The sequence below is a fragment of the Antechinus flavipes genome, chromosome 6, assembly GCF_016432865.1.
Source record: "Antechinus flavipes isolate AdamAnt ecotype Samford, QLD, Australia chromosome 6, AdamAnt_v2, whole genome shotgun sequence".
NCBI lineage: Eukaryota > Metazoa > Chordata > Mammalia > Dasyuromorphia > Dasyuridae > Antechinus > Antechinus flavipes.
The window spans coordinates 249,215,125-249,236,535 of record NC_067403.1 but is presented as its reverse complement, the minus strand read 5'-3'; the positions used below and the strand labels follow the sequence as shown (position 1 = coordinate 249,236,535).

Here is a 21,411-nt window from a genome sequence, read left to right as displayed (position 1 = left end):
TTGGACATCTGGAGTCCCCTAAGGTACATGCATCTGCCTAACTGTGGGGAAATGGTGGCTGGGGCTTATGTGACTGGATTGCTTAGTAGCCTAGTTCAAGTAACAGCTAGATTCCATCTCCATTTCTATTAGCCAAATATTACAAAACAATATTTTTCTGCGATATGCTTCACATCAAAGCTTTATCATGCTCTAGTCTCTTCATTAGTCAAATAATGATGTTAGTGAAAATGGTTTGATTCAGATTATTTTCATTCTTTATAATTTTCATGTCTTAGCATTTTCTCACAGTCACGAACCTGAAAATGTCCTGAACCAACTGCTGTGATTGTTTCCTATAGAACTGTCTTTTGTATCTGTGGTCTTCTGTCATCTCCATACCATGAACTCTATCATTTATAACCTCAGGAATAAGATCAAAAATGCCTGAAGAGGCTGATGAAAAAGAAAAATTTGAATATAGTTTGAACTATAATACTCTCCTATGTCTTTGTTGTCATTAATTTACAATAATCTTAACACTCATTTTAAGGTGAAAGCATGAGATTTTACTGATAGATGCTGAAAGTCTGTTTTCTTTCTATGTTTCTATGGTTTTTTGTTTGTTTCTTTCTATGTTTTTTTATTTCAATAATGTTTTATTTTTCCAATTACATGTAAAAATAGTTTCAACATTCATTTTTATAAGATTTTGCGTTCCAAATTTTTTTCTTCCCCCTTCCTTGTCAAGACAGCAATCTAGCTAAAAGGGTTACCTATGATAACACATTTTTATTTAAACATATTTAACATTAATAAGCATATTAAACATAAACATAATTAAATAATTAAACATATTAGTCATGTTTTGACATGTGTCATGTTCTTCTGACAAACATGACAGTTCATCTGTAACTATATTCTTGGAGAGTTGCTTAGGGCACTGAGAGATTAAATAATTTATGTAATGGCACAAACTAATATGTATTAGAGAAATTTGAACCTATATGTCCATTAGAGGCAGAATTTGAACCCACATGTCCTAATGACCAAGACATTCCCCTATCTTTTGGACTACATATACGTTAAAGAAAAGATAGGTTTGCCTAAAGAAAAGATCCTAAAATAAATTATACAAGTGTTTTAAAATCATGTAATGGAGGAAAGGTTTAGAAAAGGAATTAACCCCTTAACAGAAGGATTAAAAAGTTTTACTCTTGTAATAGAAATAATATAATGTAAATTGAAATGTAAAAATGTAATAAAAAAGAAATGGCAGTAGGTGAGGATGATTGACTATATATATATAATAAGTTGCTTCTATTGATAATGGTGTGGAAACTGTTCTAGAAATTATGAGGAGGTATTGCCATTTCCAGGGTTCTTATGCATATCTGTAGATTGATATAAGTTAGTCAGCAATTGCTGGTGGAGTTGAGGAAGGTAGGTCCTTTCCCCACAATGGTTTCTCTCCCCAATAATGACTATGGAGGTTTGGCTAAAATCAGATCTGTCGGTTTGGGGGCACTACTATGCCTTGGGTACAGGCTTCTGCACTGCTTACATATCAGGATTTGAGGAAAGGTAGTGGTCAAGATGGGGGTAGTAGCTCGATTTGCCTGCTGCTACCTGTCCCTCTCTAGGGGCACCTTATGACTGCAGCTATGCAAAGTTGTTTGTCCTGTAGGTGGCAGTTGAGAGAACTATATAAATACAACTACAAACCACTGTTTAAAGGGAAAAAAGGCAATCCTAAAGAATTGGAGGAGCCTGTTGTCTGCATCTGTGGAAGTGGTTCTTCCACACTGATAAAATCAGAGATCTCAAGTACTGATTAATTAAGGAATAGTAAGAGTCAAGGTTGAATACAATTATTAACCTACTCCAACTTCCCCCCCCCAACCAAACAAATAAAAATTAAATACCCAATGCCCCTGCTATTACTCTAATCAAACCAACTGATAGAGCCAAAAAGAAATATCTTTAAAATGTTTTTAAAAGAGGCTGACCACAAGAATGAAAGTATTATAGATATAGTTGAAGATCATCTAGATTCATCTTTTGCTTTTTATAGATAAGGAAACTGAGTCAATCCAGGGATGTTAAGCAATTTGGCCAGTCATATTAGGAGGTAGCCATCAGAGCGGAAATTGTAAACTATGTTGATTTACTCTAGATGCAGCATTTTTTGCATGATATCAATCTCAAGGTGTGTTCTTATTTGTGTCCACCAGTTACTTCCTAATTCTGACTTTTGTTTAGGGAAGATTTGGTCCTTCCCTAAGCTTGCCTTTGTGAGTGGATACGGGCATTGGCTAAGGATAAAAGAAGGATATGAATCTCTAGTTTCCTATGCTGTGCAGACAAAACTCTGTGGAGAAGGATCCAGATATCTCTTCCTTTGGCCATAAGCCTGTTGGTTGAATGGACAAGAGACAAGTAGAGGCTATTGTGAACAGTCATGAACCTTAAAGAGAAGAAAGACCTTGGGTAAAACCAGCATGACCTAGGCCAGAAAAGATGGTTGGCTAATTTAAAACAGAACGTTTACAAACTTAATTGCTGTGTTCTTAGCATAGAACTTATTGGCAGTTGCGTCTAGTCAGTTAATCATAAAAGTATTGGGCAAGAGGCTTTCTATGTAGAATGATTTCCGGAAATGGCAGAATGGGGCACTGGAAACCCTATAATAGTGTAGATGAGGAGAGGACAAGAGTCCATTGTGAGTAAAGAAAAGCAGGAATAATGAGGTAAGAGAGGAAGGCAAGTTCCCCTATTTCTATGTACTCTAGCTTTCTCATAACTATTAAATAAAGGAATGGAATAGATGATGCACAAGATATTTTCCACATTCTAAGGTCCCTTGTAGTTTTAATAATCTAAATTTTAAGGTCCTTCCCAGTTCCAACATTCTATGTTCTAAGGTCCCTTCCATCTCTGCTATTCTATTTTCTGTTTTTTTTTTTTTTCTGTTTTACTTTAGGTGTAACTTTTTTATTTCAATAATGTTTTATTTTTCCAATTATATGTAAAAATAGATTTAACATTCATTTTTATAAGATTTTGAGTTCCAAATTTTTCCTCCCTCTCTTCTCACTTCCTCACCAAGACAGCAATCAAGCTAATAAAGGTTACCTATGATTATACAATTTTATTTAAACATAGTTAACATTAATAAACATAGTAGACATAATTAAACAATTAAACATATTAGTCATGTTGTGAAAAAAAAACTCAGAACAAAAGAGAAAAACCATGAGAAAGAAAAAATGAACAAGCAAAAAAGGTGCAAAAGGTATGCTTTGATTTGTATTCAGTCTCCATAGTTCTCTAACTGGATATAGATGGTGTTTTTTATCCCAAGTCTATTGGAATTAACGTGCTATGTTTTACAGTTTCTCCCCAAATCTGACATTTTCTGATCAAAAATTCCTTCCAGTTCTGATATTCTATATTCCATGTTCTAAAGCTTCCAAAGTTTTGAGAGACTTAGTGGAATAACAGACATAGAGATGACTTCCAAGACAGAAAGTTGAACTCCTTCTATCCATGGCACATATACCAGTTGTATGACCCTAAATGAGTCAGTTAACTTCTCATTGTTCCAAACCACTCTCTTATATAAATTGCAAAGCAGATGCTAATCCATAATGATGGAGAAAGTTTTCTCATTGAACTACACTAATGAAATTACAAGTCTAGTTAGAAAAAAAAATAATGAAGCTTCTTTCTACTTTTGCCAGTCTATGTTCTGTGGTTTTTCCTAGCTCTTACATTTGAGAATTCTGGGTTCTGGAGATGAAACTCCATTCCTGATTCAATTATTTCATGAAGTGTCCAACCTAAAGTAAGAAAAGTTTGTATAACCCTCCCCGCCATGTCACTTCTATAGCCACTCCTCTAGGGATCAATTACCTGGAAAAAAAAAGTTCTTCCTAATTTACCCTCTTTCCCTCCACCCTGGACCCTAAGGAAGCACTTAAGAGAATCCCCAGTTTATCATCTTTCTCTCAGTGACCTGGACAGCAGCCTACCTGGCCACAAGCCCAGAGCTTAGATTAACAGGAGTCACCAATGCAGACAAACTTTCTAAACAGAAGATAACATGAAGTAAATTGTCCTCTACATTGGAGAGGGCTTGGCGCTCTTTGAGCTTTGGAAGTGGATCAGAGGACAGCTCCTCAGAACTCCACAGACACAGAAGGGTCCTTGGTGACATCTGGGTGAGTCAAGGTGGTAGGTCCAGCATTGAATAAAATTGAGAAGTCCATTCTTTGAGAATTTGGGAATTTTTACCCCCTTTGATGTGGTCCATCCCCTATCCCTCCAGAATGCCAGCATGCTCTCTCTTGCTCAGATCTTTTCACTTTTAATTGTAAAGTATTACCTATCCAGAGCATTTCTAATATAATCTAAGACACATTTCTTAATAGAGTACTATGTTCTGTGTGGTACAGTGACAGGGAGTACTGACGTTAGAGTTTAAATTTTGGATCAATCCCTCACTATCTGTGTGATCGAAATCAGATCACATAACCTTTCTGGAATTTGATTTTCTCATCTGTAAAATGGGGAGATTAGATTAGGTGATCTCTAAGATCTCGTCCAGCTCTATCTATAATCCCAAGAGCCCAGAACCAGAGATTATGTTCCATTTGGCAGTTAGAAGTTCTGAACTCTGTCAAAATGCAAAGTCAAAGGAATTCATTTCTAACTTTGACTTTCTGGCATTATGTATCGAGTAGATATAATAACATAGCCTATAAGAAAGATTGTATGCTTAGTCTCATGTCAACCTCCCTTTCTATAAACCAGCAAGTCAGATCTGTCTGAGAGACTCCAATTATCTTTATAGCTATTATCAGCTCATGCCTTTAGATGTATCTAAAAACCCTGAATCTCTTTGACTTAAGTATGATCTGAACTCTTTCTTCCTTAACTAATTGGAGTCAAGGCTATGATCTTTGTGAAAATAAACAGAAAGCACCTCAACAACAAAAACAAGCAAACAAAAAAACTTATCCTAGATAGAGTTACAGTGTAAAGAGCCTTGAATTTGAAAACAGATTCTGCTGTTTGACAGGTATGTGATTCTGGGCAAACAACTTTATCTGAAGTATTGCATTCATTTCTGGACACAGAATTTCAGGAAGCAGATCATTGAGAGGCAGAATGAGATAGTGGAAAGAGAACTAGATTTGGAGTTAGGCAATCTAAGTTTAGATTCCAAATTTGCCACTCATGAGCGATGTGATCTTGAACAAATGACAACTTCTCTGTACCTGAGTTTCTTTATACATAGAATAAAGGATTGAATTAGTTGATTTCTAAGGTCCTTTCCAGCTCTCTCTATATGATCTTATTCTTCTAATATGGAGCTGAGGTAATAGAAGATGATCATTACCCTGAATAAGGGTGGGAGATATGAATGCTGTCTTCAAGGTTTGTCATAGGTGAAGAGTGATCATATTTATTCTAAAGAGGATTAGATTTGTTCAATTCGGGCTTACTGGGACCAACTCTGAATAATGGGCAGAAATTACAAGGAGTCAGATTGTGGCTCAATGTCTCCAGAGACTTCAGTGGAGGTCTGAAGATATCTCTAGAATAGGAAAATACTGCTCAGGACATAGTGGCTTTTCCTTCCCTGGAATTCTTTATTACATGTTGGGATTGCCATAGACAAAGATTTATTCAAGTGGGGCCAAATGACTTTGGGTAGACCTTCAAACTCTGGGACTCTTTGATCTTGAGAATCCCCTTCCTGAATCTGGGTTTCAAGTTCCTAAATCTATAAAATGAGAGTTAGATTAGATGGGTTCTTATACTACTTCTAACTCTAATGCCTATATTCAAGGAAAAGCAAAAGAAAATAAAATAATAAAGGAGAAAATTACAGAATACTAGTATTAGGGGAAAAAATTTGGAAATCATAGAATTTAATCTCAGTCTGAATGATCATTATCTCTATGACATCTCCAAAGTTTACAGAGAAATAATTGTCATAATATTAATTATTATACAGATTATTATATCACACAACTATGTTATTAAGTTATAACAAAATTATACAAGAATGATAATATTATTATAAAATAAACAAATGATTTGGCATAACTTTGAAAGGAGACAACTGACCTTCACCTGTCCTCCTGCTGATTCAATTTGCACTCACTCTAGAGAACACCATCCAATCATTCCCTACTTTCAGTCAATGGGCTCTTCTCTTTTCTATTCCCTCCTTTCTTCTTCTTCTCCAGTTATCTGTGAAAGAGAACAAGCTTCCCCAAAAATAGAGGGAGAAGTAATACTGAAACAAGATGCCTTAATTCCCAAATTCAATAGTTGATGAATAAAAACCTGGAGTTCAAATTTTTTTGTTTCTCCATTCACTCATAGTTATGGATTTCTCAGTTTGTGTCTAGCACCAATGTAGGCACTGAGTCATAGACAAAGTCCATACCCTCATCAGAGAAATACACTCACAAGATGTGAGTATTGGAGAGAATTTAGAGACTACCCAGTCCAACCCCTGTATTTATCAAAGAGGAGCAACCTTAGAGAAATTAAAATAATTTGTCCAAGATTACTGAGCTGTTAACTGTCAGAGTGAGAACGTAAATTCAGGTTTTACGCCTCAGTGGCGCTTTCTTCCCACAATGCCATTGTGCAATGGAAAGAAAAAAATGAAAATTTTCTAAATAATAAAATAGCAAATCAAGGGCAAGATTGTTTTAATTATGAAAACTAATAACCTAAATTGGTATTATAATATTGCTTTTGGGGCCAACCCTAGTCATAGCCCTGAACATGAAAATCTTTGATGATGTAATCTTTAAATGCATTTTGGTACCAGATGGGTTCTAAGATGGACTCAAGGGCTACCGAATTATGGTCTATAAAAGAGGAGGAGTTATTGAATGAAATGTAAATGTAAATGTAAAAGCAATCAGGGTTCACTTATAGGCATCTAATTCAATAATTAACATGTATGTGTCTGTGCAGAGTATTTATTTTCCTTCTGAGATCCCCCAAAGAGATCTTCCTTCCAAAAGCATAGAAGTGAAAATAGTACCCTAATACAACATACCCAGAAAATTGGATTTATTTCTGCTAGCTGTGTTTGGATATTGGTAAACCAGAAAGCATCTAGGAGAGTAGAACTAGAATAGGAGAGAATTTTAAGGTTAGGATTTATGAGCAGCATATGAAGGAAACAAAGTGGAAAGGAAGTCTTGGGCTTTAGGCCCTTTTTTTGTGCTATGAAGCCTTCAGACACCCTTGATGAAACCCATGGCCCCTTCCTCCAAATAATGTTTTTAAATACATATATTAAAATACAAAGAATTGCAAAGGAAGTGAGTGATATTGGAATATAGCCATCAAAATATTTTTTAACAAAGTCACAGCACTCAGGCTAATAATTCCAGCCACAGGAGGGACAAGTGTTCAGTATCTGAAAGATTGTCATGTGAAAAAGAGATTAATATTGTTCTTGGCTCCAGTGGGAAGAACTAAAAGAAACACATTTCAGAGTCAGATTTTGACTTTTTCTAAGAATTTGTTTCCTTAGAAACAGAAATAGCTGCCTAAAGAGTCAAAGGTGTTCCCTCTCCAGAGATTTTTCAAGCAAAAGCTGGATGATCTTCATTATCATAGTACTTATACTTATATGGTTCTTTGTAAATATTATCTTTATTGCCCCTCAAAGCAACCCAGGAAGAGAGATGTTAATATTATCATCATTTTAGAGATCAGGAAATCAGAGCAAATGGAGTTTGTGACATGGCTAAATCACGTAGCTTATAAGAACTTGCGGCAGAATTGAACTCAAGTTTTCCTCACTCTGGGTCTAGTACTCTATCCACTGTGCCACCTAACCACCCATTTGATAGGTATGTTTTAGGGGAGATTCTTGTTAAGGTATCAGTTAGATTAGAGAGCTTCTGAAAGCCCTTCTCACTTTAAATTTCTATTTCTGAAAACAAGAAACAAAAGACTTATCTCTAGGAAAGAAGTCTTTGTGAAGTTTTCTGGAGAGACAATAGTAACATTAGAGATAAAATGTGATCTACTATATATGACACTGCCTTCAGAGTCAAGAATACCAGACATACACTGATTGTATGTCCCTAATCAAGTCATTTAACCTCTAACATCCTAGATTGTCATATAGTATGCAATTTTTAATTTTTAAGACTATGTCTATTAGTAAAGGGAGACTTCCCTACACCAGTAAAACCATAGGTTTGTTCAAAATAAGTGTTTAACTTATCCTATAGAGTCTACAAATATTGTTACTGTACCTCTGTGAGACAATATAAGCTGGCATTCTGTGAGGAGTCTGTCACTTAATAGACTGCTAACTACAATTATTCTATGAGGAGAAAGAGGGGGAAAAAAACCTAAGAGAACTTATTTCCAGGGGAAACTTTTTAATGTTTTATTCTGTGATGAGCCATGAAGAAAATTTCTGAGAAACAATTTTAATTGGCATCCTGAGTGAATAGAACAGTGGGCTTGGGTTTTCAGAACTGAAAAATTAGAAGTTGTATCGATGGCTAAAAGTAACTAGTTATGATCTTCCACAATTAACATTTTATAAATAATAATTAATTGTTTATTGTTTATTTTGCTTTACAATCATAGGAAACTTGATCAATATACCCAGATGTATGTATATAATGTAATACAGACACATATCTAACATATCTATCTATATAGTTCCTATCTGTATATCTTGGAGAGAGAGAGAGACAGAGAGAGGGAGACAGAGAGAGAGACAGAGAGAGAGAGAGAAAGAGACAGAGACAGAGAGAGAGAGAGAGAGAGAGAGAGAGAGAGAGAGAGAGAGAGAGAGAGAGAAGAGCCAGAACTTATAAGGAATGAAGTTTCTTCAGTCCAGTAAGTAAATAATACATAATAAATGAGGTTAGAATTTGATGATTTAAGGTATTTCCAATGGACTTGGGATGGAAAATCCTCCTCCAGAGAGAGAACTATGAAAACTTAATGTGGATCAAAGCTTACTGTTTTGATTTTTTATTTTCATTCTCATGGTTTTCTCTCTTTTGGTTTGATTTTTCTTGCACAACATGACAAATGTGGAAATATGTTTAAAAGAATTGAACATATTTAAGTTATATCAGATTGCATAGTGTCTTTTTTTTTTTAATAATTTTTTATTTGCAGAACCCATGCCAGGGTAATTTTTTTACATCATTATCCCTTGTACTCACTTCTGTTCTGATTTTTCCCCTCCCTCCCTCTATTCCCTCCCCCAGATGGCAAGCAGTCCTATACATGTTAAATAGGTGACAGTATAGCCTAGATACAATATATGTGTGCAGAACCAAACAGTTCTCTTGTTGCACAGAGAGAATTGGATTCAGAAGGTAGAAATAACCCGGGAAGAAAAACAAAAATGCAAGCAGTTTATATTCATTTTCCAGTGTTCTTTCTTTGGGTGTAGCTGCTTCTGTCCATCATTGATCAATTGAAACTGAGTTAGATCTTCTCTTTGTCAAAGAAATCCACTTCCATCGGAATACATCCTCATACAGTATCATTGTTGAGATATATAATGATCTCCTGGCTCTGCTCATTTCACTTAATTGCATAGTGTCTTGGGGAGGAGGGAAATTTGTAACACAAAGTTTTACAAAAATGAATATTGAAAACTATGTATATTTGAGAAAAATATTATTGAGGAAAAATAAATAAGGTTGGGGGTTTAGATATAAATAATTGATGAGAAATATTCCATAATTTTGGTAATTAATGAGAAAACATTGCACACAACTCTTCATTGCCTTAGGATCTGAGTTGAGAATGAATAAGGAAAACAATATGGTATCAGAGAGAAAAAGGAAGGGATACATATAAATGGATTGACTCTAAACTCCTGCTACAAAATCAGAAAAATCCAATTGTGCTTATATTATCTATAGTATTTATAGCAACTCCATTAGGTAATGAGTCCAATTATTATTTCCCGAATGCAACAATGTAATAAATAAAACCCCAAATTCAAAGATGGGGCTTAATTATGATTTCCTTAGATTTACAAAGGATTCAAGTAAGCGGCATGGGAAGTACTTGAATTCAAGTTTTTTGATTCTAAATTCAGCTACTTGGTATCTTTAGAATGGTCTATTGAAAGCCAGAGGGAAAAATTGGAGCTCTTCCTTTGCCTTTTATTTATAAACAGACTCCTGAACAACCATCCAGCTTTCAGTAATCTCCAGATAGCTCATTTCAAATACAAAGAATCTGAAGTTTATAAAATCAAGAGAACAAATTGGATGGCCTGCTATGTTCCTTCCTGTTTTAATATTCCTGGAATCTTTGCTAAATAATTAAGGTCATAAAAGTCCATGTCAACTTGACATCAAAATATCTTGGTGCAAGGAGGGTCATGTTGTTCAGTCATTTCACTCATGTTTGATTCTTCATGACTCCATTTAGGGTTTTCTTGGCAAAAATACTGGAATGATGTGTCATTTCCTTGTCCAGCTCATTTTACAGAGGAGGAAACTGAAATGATCAGGATTAAATGACTAGCCCTAATTTCTGAGCTAGTGTCTCGGGATAGATTTGAATTCAAATTTTACAATCTAGATCCTACACCCTATCCACTCTACCACCCAGTTGCCTCAGAGAAATATATAATGATTCATTAAAATATTTGGCCTTCCTGACATATCTATCTATATTCAGTTATTTTTAAATCTACCATGCAATCATTCCTATAAGATAATAAGATAGAACCAGAAACACAATATTTGAAGCTATCTGGATAATGAGCAGGCCGACATTAAGTATCTGGACAATTGCCAATAAAATCCACCTTAAATCTGGATGTTTTGGTATTGGGAAACACAATTCCAGCAGCCAGGGATTTTCTCAATCAGCAAAACTGCCTAGGGAGACAGGCTATGTTTTTCTCCCAGAGAAAATTCAAAGGTTTCTCTTTAGAAGATGTGGAATTTGTTTCCAGGGTTTGTATTTATAAATAACCAAATCATTCATACTAGAGTTGAAATTTATTGCTATTTTGCACCAACCAGTATTTTAGAATATGTCAGCCCTTCATTATAGCAGCATACCTGATAAGAACTCATTATCCTCATTGTTACTGGTGCATTTGACTTTCAAATATGTTATACCTAGCCACAGTCCTATATAAATAGAAATAGATGGTATTAAGAAAACGTTTATAGATTTTTAAATTTTGTTTATTTTTAGATTTACAGAATACAGAATTTTAGTTCAAAAGGGACCTTAGAATTAAAACACAGAGCATTAAATCTGGAAAAGGAGTTAAAATGGAACTTGGAATGTCAAAATTGAAAAGGACCATAGCATATAGAACACAGTATGTTACAACTGGAAGTAATCTTAAAATATTGATGCCTTTGTTGAAGATCTCTAGTAAGCAAAACTGAATCATCCCCTCCCAAGATAGATGAAGTAAAAATTTTAAAATAACACTATTATTAAAATCTGGTTTTATATTCTAAATTTTAGTTAACATATGAATTGAAGCCATATTTGATTTATTTCTTGTCTTTCTTTATTGATAATGAATATCATTTGATTTGGTGGGGGGGGGAGTAATTATTGATCTTAAGGTTTCTTTTTTCTTATCTCTCCATAGATCTCAAGGCATCAAGTCAATGGCAGGAGGAAAGAATAGCACAGCAGTAACCAGATTCATCCTTTTGGGATTCTCAGATTATCCAAAACTCAATATTATCCTCTTTGTGATATTCCTGGTGATCTACCTCATAACCTTAGTCTGGAACCTGAGCCTCATCACCCTGATCAGGATCGACTCCCATCTCCACACACCCATGTATTTCTTCCTCAGCAACCTTTCCTTTCTTGACATCTGTTATGTTTCCTCCACATCCCCTAAGATGCTCTCAGACTTTTTCAAGGAGAAGAAGACCATCTCCTTTGGGGGCTGTGCTGCTCAGTACTTCATTTTTTCTGGCATGGGACTGACCGAATGTTGCCTCCTGGCCGCCATGGCATATGACCGTTATGCCGCTATCTGCAACCCGCTGCTTTACACGGCCATCATGTCTCCTACCCTCTGCATGGGGATGGTGGCTGGCTCATACTTGGGTGGATTCTTTGGTTCCTTGATCCAACTGTGTTCTTTACTTCAACTCTATTTCTGTGGGCCTGATGTGATTGACCATTTTTTCTGTGATCTGCCTCAGCTGCTGGCCCTGTCTTGTTCTGATACCCTGGCCCTACAGATCCTCAAGTTTGTGATAGCCGTGATCTTTGGGCTACTATCTGTCCTTATCATTATGGTTTCCTATGGTCACATTGTTGAGGCCATCCTGAAGATTAGCTCCACCCAAGGTCGTTCAAAGGCTTTCAATACCTGTGCTTCTCATCTGATGGCAGTGACTCTGTTTTATGGCTCTGGTTTGTCCGTTTACCTGCGGCCCAGTTCCAACGATTCCTTCAGCAGTGACAAGGTGGCATCTATTTTCTATACAATGGTCATTCCCATGCTGAATCCTCTGATCTATAGCCTGAGGAACAAAGAGATCAAAGAAGCACTGAAGAGGTGGGAGAAGAGAGCATTTGCCTAAGCACATTTGGTTCTAGAAAGTCCAATATATTGAAACACTGCTACCTTGGCTTAGAGGGCTGTGTGTGAAAAATGGAATCACAACTGTTGTGTCCCATATTTCCTACTGATGGCCACTAAAAGGATGTTGTTCCACCATAAAGAAATAGGATTTGAGCAATTTTGTTCTCTTCCCAGGGGTTACTTAATCCCAGGGGATGCTCAAGGGAAATGCCAAGTTTTATTTTCTAAAGATTCCCACCTATATCTCCCAATTCTGCCCATTTTGTGGGTGGCAGTTTTATTCATTCGTGTGTCAACAGGTATGGTCTGTGTGATTTTGTTCAATTAATCTCTTATAGCTCCCACACACTGTCCTTCTCTTGTTTGTATTTCAGTGGACCCTAATTACTTGAAAATGGAGTAATGGAATCATAGGTTTATGATAGCTTAGACTTGGAGCTGGAAGAATCCTTAAAAGTCATCCATTCCAACCTTTTTTTTTTTTACAAATAGAGAAACTAAGTCACAGGAACATCAAATTACTTGCCTAAGATCACACAGGTACTAAGCATAAGAAAGCAGATTTGAACTCAGATCTCCTAACTAAATCCATGGTGCTTTACATTGAGCCATAAGTATGGTTCAGTAAGATATAGTCTCAATTCCTACCCCAGAATCAAAAGAAAGAAATTAATAAAAGAATTGTTTTAAATACAATTCTTTTGTTAGAGTTAGGCATCCCACTGAAATCTTAAAGATACATCCCAAACTCAATGATTTCTTGACACAATTCAGGTGCTCAGATTCAGCAGCTCCCATTGGTAACCACTACCATCCTCACTATAAGAGTTTAAAAAAAAAACTGTCTGTTACTTCTACTTTACCACTCATGATCTTTTTGATACCCAGAAGTCTAGACTGATCTATGTCCTGGTCAAATAGAACAAGACCCTTTTCCCTCACTGATCACAGGATGAATGTGCTCCTGCCCAGAGGTACAGCTGAACTATCACTTTGTATCAAGGTATAACTGTAGGGCTAGAAACAGATTATCTCTTTGCTAATGTAACTATGTGTCCTCTTGACCTTGGACTCTTACTAGTCATGGGCAACTAAGTGGTGCAGTGGATAGAATGTTGCACCTGCAGTCAGGGAGACTCAATTTCTAGAGTTCAAATCTAGCTTCAAATACTAAGTAGCTCTATGATCCTAGGCAAGTCACTTAATTCTGTTTGCCTCCGTTTCCTCAATTGTAAAATGAGCCAGAGAAGGAAATGACAAATCACTCCAGTATCTTTGTCAAGAAAATCTCAAATGGAATCACAATAAGTCAGACATGACTGAACAACTTACTACCCATATAACTTTAATTATTTTAACATCCCTCGGTCTCAATTTCCTCATCTATAAAATGAAGGTATTGGACCATATGACCAATAAGAATCTCCTATTTCTCCCACTGTAATTTTAAGATTCTATGACCTTCCCCCAATGTTCATGAACTGAAGCCAAACATTTGTTAGATGAGAATATAGATATAATGACATTGCATTTGCAATTCATAACTATATCTCCCATGAATTGAATAGTATGATTGGTAAGAGTCCCTGCTAGATTAAAAACTCAGAGCAAAGACCAGAGCAGATAGTCCATTGCCATTAAAAGAATTTATATTTCCATGACACTCTGAAGTTTACAAAGTACTTTTCTCACAACAAACCTACCAGGGAGGAAATGTCAGTATTCTTGCTCCTATTTGTCATGTAATACGGCTGAGATTAGGAAGTATAAGTGCCCATAATCACACAGCTACCAAGTGTTAAGATGAAGAATTGAATGCAGGTCACCTTGTCCCCAAGTCCAGAGCTCATTCCATTCTAGCAAATGGCCTCTCACTGAAGAATGAGTAAAATGCTCAAAATTGAAATCATTTTCTTCCCTCCAAAAGCTCTTCCCCAAATTTCCTCATTGTTGATAGTAATAGAAATATCAGATATCCAGGCTTGAAATCTCTATCATTCTTTCTTTTCTCTTATTCTCTCCCCCTGCCCCCCAATATGCTGGCCAATATCTAGGCTCTGGCCAAGTCTTTTAGATTTAATCTATTGGGATTTCTGGAATCCTTCCTCTTTTTTCATTTTCAATTTTTACTTTTATTACAATTTTTTTTATTTTTAAAACCTATGCATGGATGATTTTTCAATAATGATCCTTGGAAAATCTTATGTTCCAAATTTCCCCTCCCTTCTCCCCATCCCCTCCCCTAAGTGGCAAGTAATCCAATATATATGTTAACCATGTTAAAAATGTAAAAATATGTTAAATCCAATACACACACACACACACAATTATCATGCTGCACAAGAAAAATCAGATCAAAAGGGAAAAAATGAGAAAGAAAACAAAATACAAACAAACAAAAAGTGTGAAAATGCTATATTGTGATTCACACTCAGTTCCCACAGTCCTCTCTCTGGGTATAGATGGCTCTCTTCATCACAAGATCAATGAAACTGGCTTCAATCATCTCATTATTGAGAAGAGCCATGTCCATCCGAATTGATCATCATATAATCTTCTTGTTGCCGTATGCAATGCTCTCCTGGTTCTGCTCATTTCATTTAGCATGTAGTTCATGTAAATCTCTCTAGGCTTCTCTGAAATCATTCTGTTGATCATTTCTTATAGAACAATGATATTCCCTAACATTTATATACCATAACTTATTCAGCCATTCTCCAACTGATGGGCATCCACTTAGTTTCCAGTTTTTTGCCACTATAAAAAAAAGCTACCACAAAGATTTTTGCACCTGTTCCATCCCTTTCTCTCTATTGATATAGCCACCAATCTGACTCATGCCCTTGGTCCCTCTCAACTGGGATATTATAATGGCCTTCATTTGGTCTCTCCTTTTCTTAATCCCTTGTCCCTATGGCTGTAACTCATTTTTCTAATGTGCTAAGTTTGAGTTTGTCACTTTCTTCTCAAAAAGAACAGTGGCTTCCTATTGGCTAGAAAGTAACATGCAAATTTGTTATCTTAGCATTTAAGGTCATGGTTTGAGATTATCTTTTCAGTTTTGTTTTTGAGATTATTTTTTTCAGTTTTGTTTTACATTATTCATATCATATGCAAATAGAATTGAGCCATAAATCACTCATAAAGATTCCTGAGGGCACATATTCCCTTCTTGTTATTAAGTCAATTAGTCATGTCTGATTCTTTGTGACCCCATTTAGGGTTTTCTTGACAAAGATACTGGAATCGTTTGCTATGTCCTTCTCCGGCTTATTTTACAGATAGGAAACTGAGGCAAATAGGGTTAAATGACTTACACAGCTCATCATGGTCTGAAGCTGGATTTGAATTTAGGTTCTTCTAACTTCAGGGCCAGTATACTATCCACTACATCACCATATATTAATCTATCTATGTTTTGTTGTATTTTTATTTATTTTGCTAAATATTTCCCACTTCCATTTGAATTTGTTTCTAGATTTGGGAGTGATCTGGGCTGCTTGTGGCTTACAGGCCACCTGCTTGTCGTGTCTAATTTATATCTTACCCTTTGTAGATAGTCCAACACACTAGACTACCACTATCCTCTCAGTTTTACAGACACAGAATCACAGATTTAGAATGAGCAGGTCATCTAATTATATCTCCCCCCCATTTTACAGATGAGAAAACTAAGACTCAGGGAAGTGAAATGATTTGCCCAAGATCACACAGTAAGGAAGTATCTGAAGTAGTATTTGAAATTGGGTCTTCCCAATGCAAAGACCCATCACTCTATCTATTATACCACATTGCCTCACATCATGCTTTTGACAACCTGACTCCCATCTCTCCTTCAAGCAGAAATCTCAGACACATCCCCCACACCTAGAATTAATCCCTTCTCATGTTTGCCTGTTGACATTTTTCTTATTTCAGTGATGATGATGATGATAGTATTTCCAACATATTGTAAGATTTGCAAAGGATTTTACAGAGATTAATCATTCATCTTCATGACAATTCTGAGAAAGTAGGTGCCATTATTACCTCCATTTTCCCAGATGGGGAAACCAAGGCTGAAAGATGGTAAGTGATTTGCTTAGGATACACAACTAACAAGTTTTTGAAGAAGAATTTGAACTCATTTCTTCCTAACTCAATCCTATACTCTAACTGCTTCAAATCTCAGCTCACAAGCCAATGTCTCAGAAATCTTTTCTGATTTCACCAAGTAGAAGGGCCATCAGTTTTCTGTAAGTGTTGGAGATCACTTTCTTTAGAATCCTCCTTTCCTCTATTAAACCCCACCTTGTTTTAGGCCAGCTGTCCCAAAGCTTCTACTGCAATTTAAAACTTGAAACCGCACTAAGACTTCTGGGACATCCTATACTTATTTGTGCACATGTCCTAACTTCTTTAGATAAGCACAGGATCTGGCACACATTTGTTGAAGACAAATTTAGAACATATTCATATGCTCTTAGAATAAAAATGACTAGAGGACATAGAATATCACGATGAAAAGAGACTTTAGAATATAGAACATATGAGCTAGAAGAGACTTTAAAACATGGAACACAGAACATCAGAACCAGGAGGAACCTTGGCAAGTAGAAGACAGAAGGTTATAGTTTGAACAATGGAATAAGGAGAGAAGAGAGCAGATAATGTTAGTCCTGGAATAAACCTTAGTTCTATTTTCTCATTTTACACAGAGAGGAATTGCTGAAGGTCACACAGATCATGAAGAACTTTTAAATACCTCTTCAACTTGATAATGAACAGCCAGGTAACACAGTAAACAAAGAGCCAGGCCTAGATTCAGGAAGGTCTGAGTTCAAATCCAGCCTTAGTCATTTAGTAGCAAGTCATATAATTGTATTTGCCTAAGTTTCCTCATCTAAATGAATTAGAGAAGGAAATGGCTGACTACTCCAGTATTTTTACCAAGAAAGTCTCAAATAAAGTCCTTAAGAGTCAAACATGGCTAAAAGAACTGAACAACAAAAATAATTTGATAATTCTTTTCTTTGCTACTTGAATCCCTTAATTATATTCCTGTATCCTATATATATAAAAGCAAAGCAAAAACCTCCTTAATTAAAGCAAAAACAAAGTGTTAATTTTAGAGCCAGTAGAGAATGGATAAAGTTGAAATTTCCTTTCCTTTCTCTTTCCTTATGAAATCTGGAGTAGGAGACAGAACCAGATTGAGTGCTTGTTATGTCACTGAGAGTCCAGTAGAGAGAGCCATGGAGTTGACCGTGGAGCTTGTTGGAACTGGGGCACAGAGGGAGGGTTTCAGAAAGCCTGGCTTCTGGCAGTGCCCTGAACACCTGCTTGTTTCCTCTCTCCCACTACTTGTGTCTGGAGCAGAATGAATGGGAGCCTCTTTGTCGGTGGGAAGGGCGCCAGGAGCTTGGGTACAGGGTTGGGAAGCAGCCAATTAGCCCTGTTTCTAGAGATGGGAAACAAACCATGGAAAGAATAGTAACTCTGGTGCCAATGGAAGACCTGGGTTTAAAAACCTGACTCTGCCACTTACTAACTTGGTGATTCTGCCCAAATCACTTCTCTTAGAGTCTCGACTTCCCTCATCAATAAAAGGGACAAACACTCATCGAGCCTGCCTGCTGGGGTTGTGTAAACTTTGTGAAATGCTCCAGCCAAAGGAGCTCTTAGTATTATTGGCTAGGCTAGAGAATGAATCCTAGTTGCCACTAAAGAATGAATTCTAGCTGCCATCTTAGGGAGGAAACTAACTGTGAATTACAATGGAAAAGAGAACTAAAGTTCTCTTGCAAGAGGGGTTGTTCTTTACTTTTCACAACTATTAAAAAAATTATTATTATCATTTACTATGTGTTAGGTACTGTGCTTGGTTCAGTAGATACAAAAATATATGCAAAGCAGTCTCTGCCTTCCAGGAGACTAATGTTTAAAAGAGATGGATACAATGTGCACATATATGCTTATATTAAAAATAGATACAAGATGGTTGGAGATGGAAAGGCACTGACGTTTTGGGGAATCAGAAAAAGTCTCATGTAGAGTGGTACTTGGTGAAGTCTTGGAGGAAAGCTAGAGATTCTGAAAGGGAGAAAATAGTGAAAGGGAAGTGTACTTGGAAATTATCTAGATAAAGGCATGGAAGTGGAAACTGAGTGTTGTGGGTAAGACAAGTTTAATAGATCCATAGTGAGCATTAAGGAGTAATATGCAATATGATGGAAAGTCAGAAAGTATAAGGTTATTAAGTAGGAGTATGGCAGAGTTAGACTTGTACCTCTGAATCACTTTGCTAAGTGGGGAAGTGGTAGTCGTGGGAAGGGATAGAATCCAGGGAAACCAATTAGAAGATCTGTACAATAGTACAGGTAAAAGGTGATGAGCTGAACTAGGATAATGGTAGCCATTATCCTACAATGGCTACAATTATCCTTCATTATCTACAGAGGAAGAAAGAAGGGATGCATTTGAGAGATGTGCCTAAAGTAGAAGCAAAAGGATTTGGCAACTCATTGTACGTGCAGGATAAAGGAGAGGGAGGATAGCACCGAGACAAAGAATTTGGAGAAGATGGAAGGCTGGTCATAAATGGGAAGATACATTCTTTCTGCCTTCCCAAATAAAATGGATTCATTTAATGGAAACTTCAAAGAAGCCCATTTTTAAAATGTAGCTGTAAATGTCTGTGCTGGCCACTGGGAGAGGTTGAGAGTTTCTATAAACTGCACTCAAGGACATTATAGTCTCATAGGGGAATAAGACACATGGATTACTTGAATGTCCTAACAGAATTGCTTCCCAATTGATGTTGGCATTCTCTCCATCAATGCAGATCACAGCCCTTCCCTACCTCATTCAGTATCATGCTGGTTCATGTTTTCCCATAATCCACCACAGACTGTCCATCCAAAGTGGTGGAAGTCTTTCTCTAGGTTTTTCTCTATTTTATACATGTTAGGACTCTGTCTGAATGTGTTCTCTATGGTTATCTATCATTCTGTTCACATGACCAGTCTACATACTTTGTTTCTCATTTATTTCCTTCATGCTATTCCTTGGGAAATCAGTCAATCAACTGCTACTTAAAGTGTACTAGGAATTAGATGTGGAAATAGAATGATTAATTAATGGAAAAGCATACTAAGTGCCAGGCACTGTGGAATACAAATATATAGAGTGTAGACAATCCCTGTCTTCAAAGAGCTTACCTTCCAACAGATGCCAAAACACATTAAAAAAAGAAAGCTGTAAAGAAAAAGGGACTTGATGTACCATGGTTTGGAAATGGCCTGGAAATGAGCTGGAGACCTGATCCTGGGCACCTTTCAGAGCCAATAGAGTCCAGATTCAGGTAAGAGGGGGATGAGGACAGAATGCAGGAAATATAGTTTAGATAAGGCCAAGAAGGAAGCCAGAGGCTCCTTTCTGAGAAGATAAGATGAAAGCTCACATTTCAGTTTGGAGTCCAGGAGGAGATTCCAAAGATTTAAGCCATTTCTAGTCTTAAGGAGATTATATTCTACCTTAAGTAAAATATTGAATCCTGTGGATCTTTGGAAATACATTCCAGCTTATCTGCATTCATCTCACATCTATCTGTTGCCATTTGGATCACCTCTGACTGGATATTCAAAGACCATGATGCTCCAGGATCTGTCATTGAGAGAACATTTGCATGGGCCCATGGAAAGAGCATCGGATTTGGAGGAAGAGAACCCAAGGAGAAATTCTGGTTCTCCACTTAACTCTGTGATCTTGCACAGCTTATGTAGTCTCTCGGCGCCTCATTTATTCCTCAATGGTAAAACGAGTAAGTGAGAATAAATGATCTCTGAATTCCTTCTTTCTCTGAGACTATAATTCTATAATTCCTCCCCACCCCACCTTAGGGAGCACTATGATTAAATCACACAATTAAAACACATATCCAACCATAACACACTGCATTCATTACAACAAGCCCAACAGAAAGGTTCAAACAAAGTGCTATGGGAGGTTTGAGGGGAAATGGGGTGGGAAGGCATTTGAGTCAAAGTTTAAAAAATAGAAATTTTAAACAATCTCTCTCTCCACTAAAATAAACAAAAATAACCACTGCATAGTGATGTGATTACAGTGTTCATATTTTTTAATGGTTGTATTGGTTTCACAAAAGCAAAACCCTGGACTTGCCTCCCAGCATCTGGAATACAGCTGTGTAGCCCTGCCCAATTGTTGCTCTCGGGTTCATCCCCATGGCTCTGGTCAGAATTGCTGCTTTTTTTTGTTGTTGTTGTTGAAACTGAGCTGTGGCCAAGAAAATGTTGCTTTCAAGATGAGGCTAGGCCAGGGTGTTTTCCAAGTGATGGGCTGTGCGTCATATGGAATCTGTTTCTAGAGGAATTTGGTGTTTCAGTTGTGCCTCCTTCAGTCATGCAATCAGAATTCCACGGGCTGTGTGGTTCCCCAAAAATGCTCAGGCTGGAGGCAGGGGCCCCGCTGCCTTGGAATGGCCCCTCTAGGGATGGGGAGAGGTTTCTCTCAGAGCAAATTGCCTCACTGATTGACCTTCTCAGGCTCTCTTCCCCCACTCTCAACTGCTCCAGAAATTTGTTCTGTGGGATTGGTTGGCCCCTGGAGAGGAGACAAGGGGTGGTGTTTGTGGACAGGCCACAGCTGTCCAACAAAGCTGGCGTGACTTCACAGGATTCCAAAGTTGGAAATTGCTTCAGAGGCCATCAAACCCGAGCTATGGAGGGCCAATAATGTGCTTTCTGACACCCTGACAAATTTGGTTAAAGAAGTTGGGGCAGGTGTGGGGGAGGCTCCATTTCCTAAAACAGCCC

General features: G+C 37.0%; 1 protein-coding gene across 1 annotated transcript; it reads left to right on the top strand.

Annotated features, from left to right (window-relative positions):
- The first annotated feature begins 11,593 nt into the window (after positions 1-11,593).
- On the top strand, positions 11,594-12,932 carry LOC127540501 (olfactory receptor 1440-like). The gene has a single exon (XM_051965218.1). It carries the CDS (start codon positions 11,658-11,660, stop codon positions 12,591-12,593), a length of 936 nt encoding a protein of 311 aa, XP_051821178.1. The 5' UTR covers positions 11,594-11,657; the 3' UTR covers positions 12,594-12,932.
- Positions 12,933-21,411: the final 8,479 nt, after the last annotated feature.